We start from the raw sequence: 16,465 nt of genomic DNA, 5'->3' as shown, positions 1-16,465 counted from the left end.
GTCTCCGTCCCCGTGGCTCCTGACGTCTTAGGCCACGCCCACACCCGGTTGTCAAGACAACAGGCCACACCCACCCCAGACCGGACCCCGCTCGCAGGCCCGCCCCTTCAGGTCGGCGCAGTCGCGTGGGGCTTCTTCCGGCCCCGGCGGGGACTGTCGGGCCGCGCCTCCGCTTTCACGGCTCGCGGCCGGCCGGAAAGCGCTCGTCGTCACGGCGGGCGCGCTTTACGGCTCTCGGCGAGGCGGAGCCGGAGCCGGAGCCGGAGCCGCGCCGGGTGAGCGTCGCGGGGTCCGCGCGGTGGGAGCGGGGCGGGGCGGGGCGGGGCGGGGCCCGCGCCTTCCAGCACCTTCCCTCGGCCCGCCGGTCTGACCGGCCGTCCCGTGACCCTGCGGGGCGCGATTCCCGGGGCGCCCTCCCCAAGGTCGCGACCTCGACCCGGCGCGGGCCGAGCAAAGGCCCTGGGGCGGGAGCCCGCGCGGGCCGACGACGCTGTGATGCATCATGCGTAGGATATGGTGACGTGTGACGCCTAACATACAACATGCGTACAGGATAGCTATGACGCCTGACATACAACATGCGTACAGGATAGCTATGACGCCTGACATACAACATGCGTACAGGATAGCTATGACACCTAACATACAACATGCGTACAGGATAGCTATGACACCTAACATACAACATGCGTACAGGATAGCTATAACACCTAACATACAACATGCGTACAGGATAGCTATGACGCCTGACATACAACATGCGTACAGGATAGCTATGACACCTAACATACAACATGCGTACAGGATAGCTATGACACCTAACATATAACATGCGTACAGGATAGATATAACACCTAACATATAACATGCGTACAGGATAGATATAACACCTAATATACAACATGCGTACAGGATAGCTATGACACCTAACATACAACATGCGTACAGGATAGCTACGACACCTAACATACAACATGCGTACAGGATAGCTATGACGCCTGACATACAACATGCGTACAGGATAGCTATGACACCTAACATACAACATGCGTACAGGATAGCTATGACACCTAACATACAACATGCGTACAGGATAGCTATGACACCTAACATACAACATGCGTACAGGATAGATATGACACCTGACATACAACATGCGTACAGGATAGCTATAACACCTAACATACAACATGCGTACAGGATAGCTATAACACCTAACATATAACATGCGTACAGGATAGCTATGACACCTAACATACAACATGCGTACAGGATAGATATGACACCTGACATACAACATGCGTACAGGATAGATATAACACCTAACATACAACATGCGTACAGGATAGCTATGACGCCTGACATACAACATGCGTACAGGATAGCTATGACACCTAACATACAACATGCGTACAGGATAGCTATGACGCCTAACATACAACATGCGTACAGGATAGCTATGACGCCTGACATACAACATGCGTACAGGATAGATATAACACCTAACATACAACATGCGTACAGGATAGCTATGACGCCTGACATACAACATGCGTACAGGATAGCTATGACACCTAACATATAACATGCGTACAGGATAGCTATGACGCCTAACATACAACATGCGTACAGGATAGCTATGACACCTAATATATAACACCTAACATATAACATGCGTACAGGATAGCTATAACACCTAACATACAACATGCGTACAGGATAGCTATGACACCTAACATATAACACCTAACATACAACATGCGTACAGGATAGCTATGACACCTAACATACAACATGCGTACAGGATAGCTATGACACCTAACATACAACATGCGTACAGGATAGCTATGACACCTAACATACAACATGCGTACAGGATAGCTATAACACCTAACATACAACATGCGTACAGGATAGCTATAACACCTAACATACAACATGCGTACAGGATAGCTATAACACCTAACATATAACATGCGTACAGGATAGCTATAACACCTAACATACAACATGCGTACAGGATAGCTATAACACCTAACATACAACATGCGTACAGGATAGCTATAACACCTAACATATAACACCTAACATATAACATGCGTACAGGATAGCTATAACGCCTAACATACAACATGCGTACAGGATAGCTATGACACCTAACATACAACATGCGTACAGGATAGCTATGACACCTAACATACAACATGCGTACAGGATAGCTATAACACCTAACATACAACATGTGTACAGGATAGCTATAACACCTAACATATAACATGCGTACAGGATAGCTATAACACCTAACATACAACATGCGTACAGGATAGCTATAACGCCTAACATACAACATGCGTACAGGATAGCTATGACACCTAACATATAACATGCGTACAGGATAGCTATGACACCTAACATACAACATGCGTACAGGATAGCTATGACACCTAACATACAACATGCGTACAGGATAGCTATGACACCTAACATACAACATGCGTACAGGATAGCTATGACACCTAACATACAACATGCGTACAGGATAGATATAACACCTAATATACAACATGCGTACAGGATAACACCTAACATAACATGCGTACAGGATAGCTATAACACCTAACATATAACATGTGTACAGGATAGATATAACACCTAATATACAACATGCGTACAGGATAGCTATAACACCTAACATACAACATGCGTACAGGATAGCTATAACACCTAACATACAACATGCGTACAGGATAGCTATAACACCTAACATACAACATGCGTACCGGATAGCTATGACACCTAACATACAACATGTGTACAGGATAGATATAACACCTAATATACAACATGCGTACAGGATAACACCTAACATATAACATGCGTACAGGATAGCTATAACACCTAACATACAACATGCGTACAGGATAGCTATAACACCTAATATACAACATGCGTACAGGATAGCTATAACACCTAACATATAACACCTAACATATAACATGTGTACAGGATAGCTATAACACCTAACATATAACACCTAACATATAACATGTGTACAGGATAGCTATAACACCTAACATATAACACCTAACATATAACATGTGTACAGGATAGCTATAACACCTAACATATAACATGCGTACAGGATAGCTAGGACGTAGGACACCTAATATATAACATGCGTACAGGATAGCTAGGATGTGTGACACCTAACATATAACATGTGTACAGGATAGATATAACACCTAATATACAACATGCGTACAGGATAGATATAACACCTAACATATAACATGCGTACAGGATAGCTATAACACCTAACATATAACATGTGTACAGGATAGATATAACACCTAATATATAACATGCGTACAGGATAGCTAGGACGTGTGACACCTAAAATATAACATGTGTACAGGATAGATAAGATGTATGACGTATAATGTATACATCATATATGACAATATATACTATACATAATATATATAACACCTAATATATAACGTGTACAGGATAGCTAAGACGTATGACACCTAATATATAACATGTGTACAGGATAGCTATAACACCTAATATATAACATGCGTACAGGATAGCTAAGACGTAGGACACCTAATATACAACATGTGTACAGGATAGCTAGGATGTGTGACACCTAACATATAACATGTGTACAGGATAGCTAAGATATATAACACCTAATATACAACATGTGTACAGGATAGCTATAACACCTAATATATAACATGCGTACAGGATAGCTAAGACGTAGGACACCTAATATACAACGTGTACAGGATAGCTAGGATGTGTGACACCTAACATATAACATGTGTACAGGATAGCTAAGATATATAACACCTAATATACAACATGTGTACAGGATAGATATAACACCTAATATATAACATGCGTACAGGATAGCTAAGACGTAGGACACCTAATATACAACATGTGTACAGGATAGCTAGGACGTATGACGCCTAATATATAACATGTGTACAGGATAGATAAGATGTATGACGTATAATGTATACATCACATATAACGATATATACTATACATAATATATATGACACCTAACATATAACATGTGTACAGAATAGCTAGGACGTATGACACCTAACATATAACATGTGTACAGGATAGATATAACACCTAATATACAACATGTGTACAGGATAGCTAGGACATAGGACACCTAATATATAACATGTGTACAGGATAGATAAGATGTATGACACCTAATATATAACATGTATACAGGATAGGTAAGATGTATAACGTATAATGTATACATCATATATGATATATAACAATATATGCTATACATAATATGTACATAATATATATAACACCTAATATATAACATGTGTACAGGATAGCTAAGACGTATGACACCTAATATATAACATGTGTACAGGATAGATAAGACGTATGACACCTAACATATAACATGTGTACAGGATAGCTAGGATATATAACACCTAACATATAACATGTGTACAGGATAGATAAGACGTATGACGTATAATGTATACATCATATATAACGACATATACTATACATAATATATATAACACCTAATATACAAAATGTATACAGGATAGATAAGATGTATAACACCTAATATATAACATGTGTACAGGATAGCTAGGATATATAGCACCTAATATATAACGTGTACAGGATAGCTAAGACGTATGATGTATAATGTATACATCACATATGACAATATATACTATACATAATATATATAACACCTAATATATAACATGTGTACAGGATAGATAAGACGTATGACGTATAATGTATACATCACATATAACATATACTATACATAATATGTACATAATATATATAACACCTAATATATAACATGTGTACAGGATAGATAAGATGTATGACGTATAATGTATACATCACATATAACAATATATACTATACATAATATATATAACACCTAATATATAACATGTATACATGATAGATAAGATGTATAACGTATAATGTATACATCACATATGATATATAACGATATATACTATACATAATATATATAACACCTAATATATAACATGTGTACAGGATAGATATATGATATATAATGTATACATAATAGATATATAACACCTAATATATAACATACATAATAGATATGATATATAACACAATATATAATTATATAATATACACATAATAGATATATAACAATATATACATTATATATAATATACAACATAATGTATAACATATATAATATATACATAATAGATCTATATATATAACATATATACATGATAGATATATGACATATATACATAATAGGTATATAACATGGAATATATAACATATAATGTATACATAATATATAACGTGTAATATATACATAATAGATATATAACATAATGTATACATAATAGATTTATAACATGTATAGAATATACGATATATAACAATATATACACAATATATAATATATAACAATGTATAGAATATATAGTATAGAATATATAGAATATGTATAGAATATACAAGATAAAATATATAACAATATACACATATTACATATGATGTATACAATATGTAGAATATAGAATATGTACTATATATAGAATATATAGACTATACAATACATATATAATAGAATATATAACATATAATATATACATAACATTCCACATAGTGTATAGAATATGTAATATATGGAATATATAGAATTATACAATACATATATAATATATAATAATTCCAAATGCCCACAGGGAAAGCTGCCTTCTATACGCATGTTAGATTCCTAGGAACGCTGGATCATGTTCTAGCACGTGCCAGAAGGGCTGGGGCCGGCGCCCTTGGCCGCCCCAGGCTCCCCGCACAGGCCTGGAGCGTGGGGAGGCCTGTTCCCACCCCAGTGCGCGTGGCCTGTGGTCCAGGCTGACCACCACCGCAGGACCCTTCCGGCCGCACACCCTCTGGCACTGGTGTTGGGGTGCCATTCCTGGGGCTGGGTGCCGTCCCTGGGGCTGGGGCTCTGCCCCCTGAGCCTTGCTCAGACTTGTTCCATGGCATGGTTTAATACAGATGAGAATGCCACCGTTTTCTGCCTGGCTGGCTTTGACCTCAGCCTGGCTGAGTAGCTAGGATCAGAGGTGCCAGCAGCCTGGCACCCAGGGTGAGGCTCTGACAGGCGCTGGTCTGGGGAATGAACCTCAGACAGCTCCAGGCTGCTTCTCTTTGGCGATTCTCCCTTAGCTTCTACCATCATCGGAAGCTTGAGAGAGTGATCTATGCCAGATTCGGATACGAAAACACCTAGTCCTTGTCCACACTGTGTTCTGCTAAGGGGACAGTTGTCTGTCTGTCCAGGACTGGAGCGGAAGTCTTAACCCCTTCGCCCAAAGGAGGAAAAGCCCCCAGCGCAGACTCCCACAGGAGGGCAGCCTGGGCACGGGGAGGTGGCACTGGGCAGCGAGGAGGCCTGCAGGACCGAGGCCCCGGGGCTCCGGGTGGCAGCCGCCTCTCCTCTCCCTCACTCGTGTCTCCCGTGATGCTGTGCAGGGTTTAGGAAGCGGCCAGAGCCCCTTCCTGCACTCGGTGTGTTTCCTGAATTGGAAATTAAAGTCTGAGTGCCTGAAAGTCAGTTCAATGATGATGATGATGATGATGAACAACTGTCTTGATCTATATGTGTTAGCATCAGAGAACCAGACACATTTATCTTGGCCGTACTATTTCCTTCTTTCTTTCTTCCTAACTTATGAAAAGGCCAACTGAAAATTCAGCCCAGCTGAAGCCAGAGCTCACAAAAGCTTTCACACATCACACAACTGACTCCTGCAGCCGAACCCGCCAGGTGACTGACTACACCAGAGTTTGCTCTATGAAATTACACTGATGTAGAATCAGTTGCAAAACATTTGCAAGTCAGTCGCTTCAGTACACACAGAAAAAGAGACATCACTCTGCCAAAGACCTGTCTGGTGTTGGCGGTACTGGGATTCGAGCTCGTGGTGACTGCGCAGGCCCTTGACCGCGTGAGCCACACCTCCAGCCCCGCTGGCTCTGGTCATCTTGAGCTAGGGTCCCGCTCTTCACCGGAGCTGGCCTGGACTGCGGTCCTCCTGTTTTAGCTTCCTACCGTAGCCGGGAGGGTGCTTACATGTCACCATTCCCAGCTTGGGCTTCCTGAGAGTGTAAACCTCCAGATTGCAGTCTCCAGGCAACCGATGACAGGTGCATGCTGCCACCTGGCCACTCAAAGAGATGTTTTTTGTTGGCGGTGGAGGTGAAATACTGTCGTTAGGAGTTCAGTAGAAGCCAGGAAGTCTTTCGTTCAGGGAAACAAATAGGAGAGGTAATGGCAGCAGGAGAACTTTAGAAGCTGGAAAGCGAATGGCTGAGGGTGCGGGAAAGGCTCGGTCCGCATGTGAATTCTCCTAGGGCACGGGCATGGAGCACATGGGAGGCATTTGGCTCGAATTAGGCCCTACGGAGACCCCGAGAGCTACTGGAGGCTCGGGCACTCTGCTGTGGGAATTTGTAAGTGATGTCGATTTTGTCAAAATGCCTGAGAGGGGGCAAATACAAGCAATGGAGCCAGGCACTGTTGGCACACACCTGTAATCCCAGCTGATACTCAGGAGGCTGAGATCTAAGGATCACTGTTCAAAGCCAGCCCAGGCAGGAAAGTCTGTGAGACACTTAGGTCCAATTAACTAGCAAGAGGCCAGAGGTGGAGCTGTGATTCAAGTGGTAGAGCACCAGCCTTAAGCACAAAAGCTCAGGGACAGCACCTGAATTCAAGCCCCAGCACTGGCACCCGCAAGTAACGGGAGGTCTTAACTTATTCAGTTATTGTTTGGGGTTTCTTACCACAGTGGTCTTGCCGTATAGCCAGGCTGGCCTCAACTGGTTTTCCTCTGACCTCTCCTGAGTATGACAAACATGCACTCCTTGCTTGGCACCGAGTTTTAAACAGAATCTACTTGCCATGATTCACATAGAGCTGATGTAAAATCTTTTTTTGGTCTGGTCGTGGGGCCTGAACTCTGGGCCTGGGCGCTGTCCCTCAGCTCTTCAGCTCAAGGCTGGCGCTCTACCACTTGAGCCACAGCGCCACTTCCATAGAGATCAGAATCTCACGGACTTTCTTGTCCGGGCTGGCTTTGAACCACGATCCTCAGATCTCAGGTTCCTGAGTAGCTATGATGACAGGCGGGAGCCAATAGTGCCTGGCAACATGTTTTTAAAATTCATTGCTTCCTTCTTGACTTCAGTGCAAATGGCATTCGGAGGAGCTGGGCACCGTGAGCTTCTAGGGGTGGCTCTGGCGTGGTCTCTGGGGAGAAAGGGAGGCGGCCCTGGTGGAGAGAGGCGGCACCGGCTGTGGCCTCGCGGTAGCGCAGATGTCTGAGGGGCAGCAGTGACCGGGACGGCTCACTCCTGGCATCCCAGCCACTCCGGAGGCTGAGGTCTGAGGATGGCGGTTCAAAGCCAGCCCAGGGAGGAAAGTTCGTGAGACTCTGATCTCCAGTGAACCACCAGAAAACGAAGTGGAGCTGTGGGTAGAGCACAAGCCTTGAGCAAAGAAGAGCTCAGGGACAGCGCCCAGGTCCTGAGTTCAAGCCCCACGACCGACAAACATTGTTCACTGTTGGCCAGGAGTGAAAACCTGGAAGGAGGCAACCCGTGAAAATAAGGCCACCGTGTCCGGATTGACCCGGTGCCAACAGATCACAGACGTGAGTGCAGAATCGGGCTGTGTGCGTGTGCCACGAGACACATGCGCACACACGCAACCTCGGTTCACTGAGCAAGGTGATGAGTGCTTCTAGCACAGCAGCTTGCTTTCTCTCTAGGTCTTAGATGCCATGGCCCATCCACTACCATCACCAGGCTCCTTGAAGAAAGGATTTTAGGGTGGAAACCCTTCCATCGGGCAGTCGTATTAAACACGGACCGCACACGGAACCCTACAACTCTGGGGAGACCGGGGACAGCGTGCCTGGGTTCCAGGGCTGGGGAACCTTTGTTCCACCAAGAGCCCCTGGGCTCTTGTATTGAGCTTACTACCCCCCCCCCCCCCACACACACACCCCACAGAAGATTCTCAACAGCCTTAGAGACCTAAAGCAGCCGAGCAGGGCTCCCTTCTCACGGGCCTGACAGATCTGAAGGCTCGCCGTGCCTCGTGAGACGCGGGAGTACAAGCTGCTCTTTGTCTTCTGTAGCACTGAGCTTGCTCACTGAAGCAGGTGCTGAAGCAGCGCTTGGGCGGCCTGCAGCCTTTGGGCGCTGCAGTTTTGTTCTCCCGTTTTTCTCTTCACATCCAGATTCTTCCAAGTAGTTTTTACCCTTCTTCTGAAGCACCCCCTTTTCTCAAACTGTGCCTGCAATACTCCGTTTTCCCAGTATTTAAAGGAAGATGGCGATGGTTTTTACAAAAGCAATCTTCCTTTTCTCCAGGTGTGATGTGTAAAAGGGGATCCATCTCCACGTGAAGTGAAAATGGCCAATCCTTTAAGAGGAGAAGTTCTGAATCTGTATAAGAATGTAAGTAATGGCGCTGTCAGCTTTCTAGCTTGCTACTCAGTATGTTGTGTGATGTGCAGTGTTGAGAAACATAAACTCTTTCTTTTTCAAGCTGCTGTATCTTGGCCGGGACTACCCGAAAGGAGCAGACTATTTTAAAAGACGTTTGAAGAATGTTTTTCTTAAAAACAAAGACGTGAAAGATCCAGAGAAGATCAAAGAACTTATTAAGCAAGGCGAATTTGTAATGAAAGAGCTAGAAGCCTTATACTTCCTTAGGAAATACAGGGCCATGAAGCAACGCTATTACCCAGATACCAGCACTAACTGACCATGACACTATAACCTGGCTGAAAGTCAATGCAACTCTGTGTGTGTACCAGGTATTGTAAAGTACTCTACCTTAAAATGGCCACATAGACATCATTTATGTCAGGACCTGAGTTGACCTATTGGAGTACAATTAACAGAATTCAATTGTAATGACACTGTGAGCTATATCCACAAGCCTTTATGTTTGGTTTTATTACCAACATTTTATTATTACCAATATTATAAATAAAAAATTATTAAACATTATCAGGTAATATCATTAAAGAACAATTTAGTGATATTACCAATTCATGAATTGAGTACCCAATTTGGAAACAAAATACAATAGACTTAAGTTTCCTAACTTAAATGTTTTAGCCAATCATGCTTGGCCAATTTCTCCATTTTACCGTCAGAGCGCTTCCTTACGTCCCTTGGCTGGTGCACGCAAGCGCACCTTCCAGGTTCCCGACCCACCAGCAGCTCCTCAGGGTGTGTCCCGCCCAGCGCAGAGCTGTGTGAGGGAGGACCCCACAGCAGCACAGCACAGCTATTTGTAATCTGGCTGCAGGATCCTGACAAGCCATCAGGAATGTTGTAAAAGCTCCTGAGTGAGTTAGTATGACAAGGCCCACCCCTGCCTTGAAATTTAAGCAAGTACTTTAACAGTCTGAAGACCGTACAGAGAACACTTCTGATTTCAAAGCTGAATAATAAAGATCTCACTGGTATCCTTCAGTGTCTGCCTTACAAGAGTTTTGATTTTTTGCTGGTCCTGGGGCTGGAAGGTAGGGCCTGGGCGCTGTCCCTGAGCCTCTCTGTGTTCAAGGCTAGTGCTCTACCACTCGAGCCACAGCTCTACTTCTAAGCTTTTTCTGAGTAGTTTCCTGGAGGTTCTCACAGACATTCCTGCCTGGGCTGGGTTCGAACTATGACCCCTAGATCTCAGCCCCCTGAGCAGCCACGATGACAGGCCTGAGCCACCAGGGCCCGGCTCTTGTAAGATCTCCATTTCCAGTTTCCCTTAAGAAAGGGCCAGGGCTGGGGGTGTAGCTCCCAGCAAAGTGCTTGCCCAGCACACAGGGCCCTGGCCAAAGTTCCAGCACCTAGCAAGATAAAAATTAAAGACTGAATTTTAAAAAGGAAAGAAGACACTTACAAGTCACCATAACTACTTTTATTACATTACAATAATTAGGAGCAGTACAGTTCATGACAAAAATATGACGAATTTCAGATCACTTCACAGCACATACTCCTATAAACATTAAAAGTTAATTAAAGGAATGGTCGTTTTAAAATTTAATGTTTGAAATGACCGATGTTCCCAGGTCAGAGCAACCAAATGATGAAGAGACTGGGTCACACTGTGCATGTCCCACACACACACACACACACACACACACACACACACACACACACACACACACACACACACACACAGCACAATGCACAAAGTGTGCATGTATCAGCTTACACTATACAAAAATAGTCAAAATACATCCCAGGTAAACATGGTAATAACGTTAAGAAATAGTACTAGTAAGAAATTGGCACTCAAAAGGAAAAATGCAAAAGTATTTTCAACATGAAAACACAAGACAGTGGAATTGGAAACTTCCAGAGAAAGTGTAACCCAATGAGCTCCACAGGGGAGGGAGGCTTCGGAAATGAACCTGTTCTGCAGATCACTTTGTGTTCCCCAAATTCCCCACCCACAGAGGCACTTCAAGCTAGTACACAGCTCGCCATCGAGTTAGGACTATTCTTTCAGAACAGATGCCTTGTTGTTAGGAAGAAATCATTTTCATTTTTGACAGAATTTTCCAGCTACCAGCTCGTGCTACTCCGTTTCCCCATGCAGAATTCACGCTATCCAATAATAATACAGAAGCTAGTAGATAGAAATTCAATTTTGAAGTCATTGCTGGGTTTTAAAAAGATGACGACATAATGAATGACTACTCTTGTCCAATGGAAATGAGTACATATTGCCTGCCACCGAACAAGAGGGGAAAAAAATACCTCACCTAAATTGTGGGTGAGGAAAAGATGGCTGGGAGGGGAGAAAAAATTACTAGAATATAAACGAGATGAACTGGTGCAAACTCATTCAACATGCCTCACAAAGCTACACACCTTAGGACAAAATTGTGCAATGGTGGCCACGGTTGTGATAACCTATTAACAGTTAGGTTCTAAATTGCTATGCAGTGTGACTCAGTCAACAGGTATAAAGTTCCTAACCGAAAATACTCACTCAGATTACACTATGTATGCCTCTATGTCCCCGCCCACCCACGTTAATGCCTACGACTACAGAACCAGGAGTTCTTCAGTTCATCGTGGACTTGAAGGCTGTACTAATCAGGTAATGATGTGCACGACTGGGACCCCCCGCCCCTTTGAACATCTCTACTAAAACCTTTTGTTAACAGAAGGTTCACGTAAGTCAAGATGCACATCAAGATTACCACCACCTTAGAAAAACTGCCCAGCAGCATCCAAAATTCAAGAGTCTGAAATGTACATTACACACTGGACTTCCTCGGGCGCGCCCTTTTATAAAAGCAAGAGGTCACAACGCCAAGCTTCATGCCTACCTGAAGATCCTAAAGCCCTAGTGACTTACCCCAGAGACAAGCTAAACTATCAGGGGAACTTCACTCCTTTTAAAACTAGTACTCTCTATAAGGCGGCTTGACGGAAAAGCTGCGCTGGGGTCTGCCCGACACTGACAGGCCTGGGAATGGAGCTGAGTATGCCTGGCACACAGGACCATGCAGGCTGCACCACCAGCACCTCGCACAAAGGAAGAAAACAAGAACCTTCAGCCACCACGTGGCCCCCCCAACCCCCCCCAAAAGTTAAAAACTGCACTACATTCTCTTCAATCCCACGCTGCATGCCTGATGAAAATCCTCCAGATGACTCTGCTACTTAAGACCGGGAAACAGAGACAGAACAGCCCCAGGGCCTTGTGCAGTGGCTACTTTACGACAGGCATTGAATAAACACTTGTGGAACAGATTTTTTTTTTTTGAAGAAAAAACACCTTTATTCATTCAATTGTGGAAGTTCCTTTCCATGGTAAGAGTTTTGACTTGTACAATGGAATTGTATCCTTTTTAAAAATCAGGACTGAGTCTGAGATGCACATTTCAGCAACTCCTTTACTAAGTTTTCCTCTGAAAACTACTCTGAAAGTCCCTCCCATCATCAGCAACGAACGGATCAGACAGCAGAGAGGAGGCGGAAAGAGTCAAGGTTAAACTGCAACCACACACCAGGGAAGGAGTAACTTGCATCTCATTATGGTATCTGTCAGATTATTTTAGGCCGCAAGGAAGTAAGACAGAGCAACGCTGATGTACCTTTGACAACCTCGTACGCTGAGCTCCACAGCAGCAGTAGAACCGGAGGTGGGGCAATGGCACCGTCTTAAGCTACACTGAGCCACAGGTGCGTGGAAAAGCAGGCCAGGCAAGCAAAGTGACAGCTGAGAGAGGAGGAAATCCCAAGCTGGAGAAAGACTATTCAGATAAAGACGTCACCTCTTGCACAATTTTGACCAGGAGACGGACACTGAGGATGATACTCCAAGTAAGGAGCTACAGACTGTGCTGAGCCGGACAAACGAGTGAGTCTGTATGCAAACTGCGTGTAAATCGCATGGGAGGTGCCTTGGAGATGATTTGAAGTGGACAGCGGTGTGCCCAGAGTCAGACATATCTAAAATCTAAAGTCCAGTACGCTCCATTTCACCACAGCCTTTCACTGCAAAGATTCTTAAGTCATTCTTGAAAGTCACTGAAAGAACTGTTTTCATGAACCGTGACTCGTCTCATTTTTAAAGCATTAGATTTGTAAATATGGATGAAACAGTCTGAAACTGAACTTCCATCATTAAAAGAAAAACAAAATTACTGCCCTTTGTACTCTTCTCCACCTCAACTTCTAAGTTTATATTTCAAAGGTGGTGGTTTTTTTTTTTTAATTCTAGTAAGAAAAAACGAAGAAGTGAGGCTCTCGATGTTTGGTAGGACCACCAAACAATGAGAATCTCGTTAAGTTCTCCAAGAACTCCCTCTGCTGATTCTCGTTTTGATCGTGGAGGTGCAGGGGGCTGTGCTGTGAAACCTGGGTGAAGCAGAGAGCTTCGCGGGGGGCTGGTCTCACAGCCCGCGTCTCCTCGTCCCCCGCTTCTCTAGAACTGGCTCAAACCATCTTACGTATCATGACTAAAATTAAAGTGATTTTCAAAGACAGACTCACAGGCTAGACAGAGCAGTCAGACACAGAGGGACTACACTTCATTCCCATGAGAATTTTTTTAATATGTTAAAATGGTTCTGGATCACTATACACATTTAGGAGTGTGGGGTGAACGCCCTCACCAAATGGTTGCTGGGATCCCCATTTTTGTACTGAGTCTCTCTTAGCAGGAAAAGCTAAGAGAAGCCTTACAGTCATTTACCCAATGTAGAAAAACGTCAATGGTCTTCTAATATTTTTCATTGCCTTGGGTCTTTTTTTTATTTTCCCCCCATTTTTCCCCCTTTTTATAAAAAATATATCTTTGGGAGAGTGACCAGGATGAGGGCAGGAAACGTGAAGATGAGGCCCACGAAACCCATCCGTTTGTGATCCTTCCCTGTTCCAGAAAAACCAGCCTCAGTCTCAGCTGAGGCTGAAATGACCCCGGAGCCCGCTGATGTGACCTGATGAACACACGGGAGGGAAGATTCCAGAGCTTGGTGTTTCACACCCGCGCTCACCATTGTTAAGAAAATTAGGGGAAAAAATCGACTTGCATGCACCAAAACCCGAGGCATGAAATCTCAGGTGCTCAGTAATTTTTTTTCACAGGCATTGCTAGTTCATAAACCAAAACTCAGGGAAATACTGGCACTTAAGAGGAAAAAGTTTCCACTGTCATTTTCAAAGAAGCATGTAAGAGAAAAGCTAACAGTTCGCATGGGAAGGAAAAAAAATTAGGTAATGCTAAAACAAATGCTAATAATTTAGTGTAATGTACAAAAATTACCACTTTTACTTAAGTAGGCCTTAAGAAAAAAGTATAAACTGTATTTACATAATTATACACTTTGTCTTTGACTTCTTTTTCTTCTTTTTCCCATCTTTGCTCATTTTTTCTTTATGTTTTCGGATTTCTCGAACTAATGTATAGAAAGCATCGTCCACACCCTGAAATTTAAAAACAAAGGGAGATGTTGAGAATGGCGGCGGCAGAGCGTCACTGAGAAATGGTGGTTCAGTTGAACGCTTCCCTTCAGGAAGCAAAGACAATTTAATAAAACACGAACGACAGCATTCACAACAGGCAATAACAGTGACCCCAAATCATACCCAAGCTTGACAAAGGGCTTTCTCCCCAGAACACATGAATTTGGTGCGCTTCTTGGCAAGCCTCAGTCACCAACCTCCAAATGCGTTGCCCGACTTTAGATGAAAGAAGTGTCATTTCTCGTTTTGTACCTACATAAAATCCTCTGAAAGGTTTACCAAGAAATACACAGAATCCAGACAGCGTGTTCAGTTTTCACATGTTCTTCATTTCAAAACTTTTAATTAACAAAGAGGCTGAAAATGACTCCAACAAAGGGTGTTACTTTGAAACCACAAATCCCTCTCACCTAAGGAGAAATGAGCTCAGTAAGCGTCATCACCAGATGGTGCTGGAAGAGATTGATTCTCTTTGTATTATTTTAGTTTCTGTTTAGCTTAGTAGATAATGTTTTCAAAACCAGCCATGGTCTGGGCAGGTGGCTCAGTGGTAGAGTGCTTGCCTAGCACGCATGAAGCCCTGGGTTTGATTCCTCAGTACCACATACACAGAAAAAGTCAGTCCTGTGGCTCAAGAGGTAGAGCGCTAGCCTTGAGCAAAAGCAGCTCAGGACAGCGCCCAGGCCCTGCGTTCAAGCCCCAGGACTGGCAAAAAAATCCCCAAACCAGCCATTTAAATGTGGACCACCTTCAATGTCTGGCCATGGAAGCCTGCATCTATTTGTTATCAAAAATGGTATTAAGTCAGTTGTGAATAAAAATGATTCCAAGGCAGAACTTAACAGCCCATAATATGACTATGACCACTTTTAAGGGGTCACCTACAGAGAGGCTATGGTGGGGCCTTCAATACACAAGATCCCTGCCGGTCTCGTGTTAAAAAGCAAACTAGATGTTGATAAAAGCAAAACCAAAACAAAAAAGAACAACAACAAAACCCACCCTGAAAAATACCACCCTCTTATTTTAAAATCAGTCCGACCTACTGTGCGGAACTGCACAAAGAATTCTAGGCCACTAGGGGGCGACGTGGGAACAAGTACCCACCAGCACACTTCGATGATCTGATCAGGAGCTACAGGGAAGGGGAGGGAGGAGAGAGTGTAAGAGCGAACCAAACGGGGAGCCACGGGGTTGGGGATCAAAATACTTTACGCACCCGCGTGAAAATGAGCCAGTGGGGCTGGCTGAGCCGGCGCGGGAAGCAGAAGGGGGAAGGCGAGGGAGCGCGTGAGAGGGTGTCACCATCACGCCCCACAACTGATCCCAGCTGATTTCAAATAAGCTAATTATACAAACAATGAGGAGTGGGGCTGTG

General features: G+C 43.9%; 2 protein-coding genes across 5 annotated transcripts in view; one reads left to right on the top strand and one right to left on the bottom strand.

The window, feature by feature from the left end:
- Positions 1 to 16,465, bottom strand: part of Kras (KRAS proto-oncogene, GTPase) — a 57,405-nt gene that overhangs the window by 5,575 nt on the left and 35,365 nt on the right. For 2 of the 4 annotated variants that reach the window (XM_042669325.1, XM_042669322.1), the window contains one exon: positions 11,279 to 15,048. In XM_042669325.1, the coding sequence (XP_042525259.1) occupies positions 14,932 to 15,048 (117 nt within the window). In that variant the 3' untranslated portion in view covers positions 11,279 to 14,931. Of the gene's footprint in view, positions 1 to 9,619; positions 9,625 to 11,278; positions 15,049 to 16,465 lie in introns of those variants that run through there. The other 2 variants (XM_042669323.1, XM_042669324.1) reach the window with 2 other exon arrangements.
- On the top strand, positions 194 to 9,865 carry Etfrf1 (electron transfer flavoprotein regulatory factor 1). Its single transcript, XM_042669326.1, has 3 exons — positions 194 to 275; positions 9,463 to 9,549; positions 9,641 to 9,865. Exons 2-3 carry the CDS (start codon positions 9,505 to 9,507, stop codon positions 9,857 to 9,859), a joined length of 264 nt encoding a protein of 87 aa, XP_042525260.1. The 5' UTR covers positions 194 to 275; positions 9,463 to 9,504; the 3' UTR covers positions 9,860 to 9,865.

Source organism: Dipodomys spectabilis, unplaced genomic scaffold (assembly GCF_019054845.1).
Source record: "Dipodomys spectabilis isolate Male_0828 unplaced genomic scaffold, ASM1905484v1 ptg000493l, whole genome shotgun sequence".
Taxonomy (NCBI): domain Eukaryota; kingdom Metazoa; phylum Chordata; class Mammalia; order Rodentia; family Heteromyidae; genus Dipodomys; species Dipodomys spectabilis.
The sequence above is the reverse complement of the archived record's forward strand: the minus strand, read 5'-3'. Positions and strand labels throughout refer to the sequence as shown.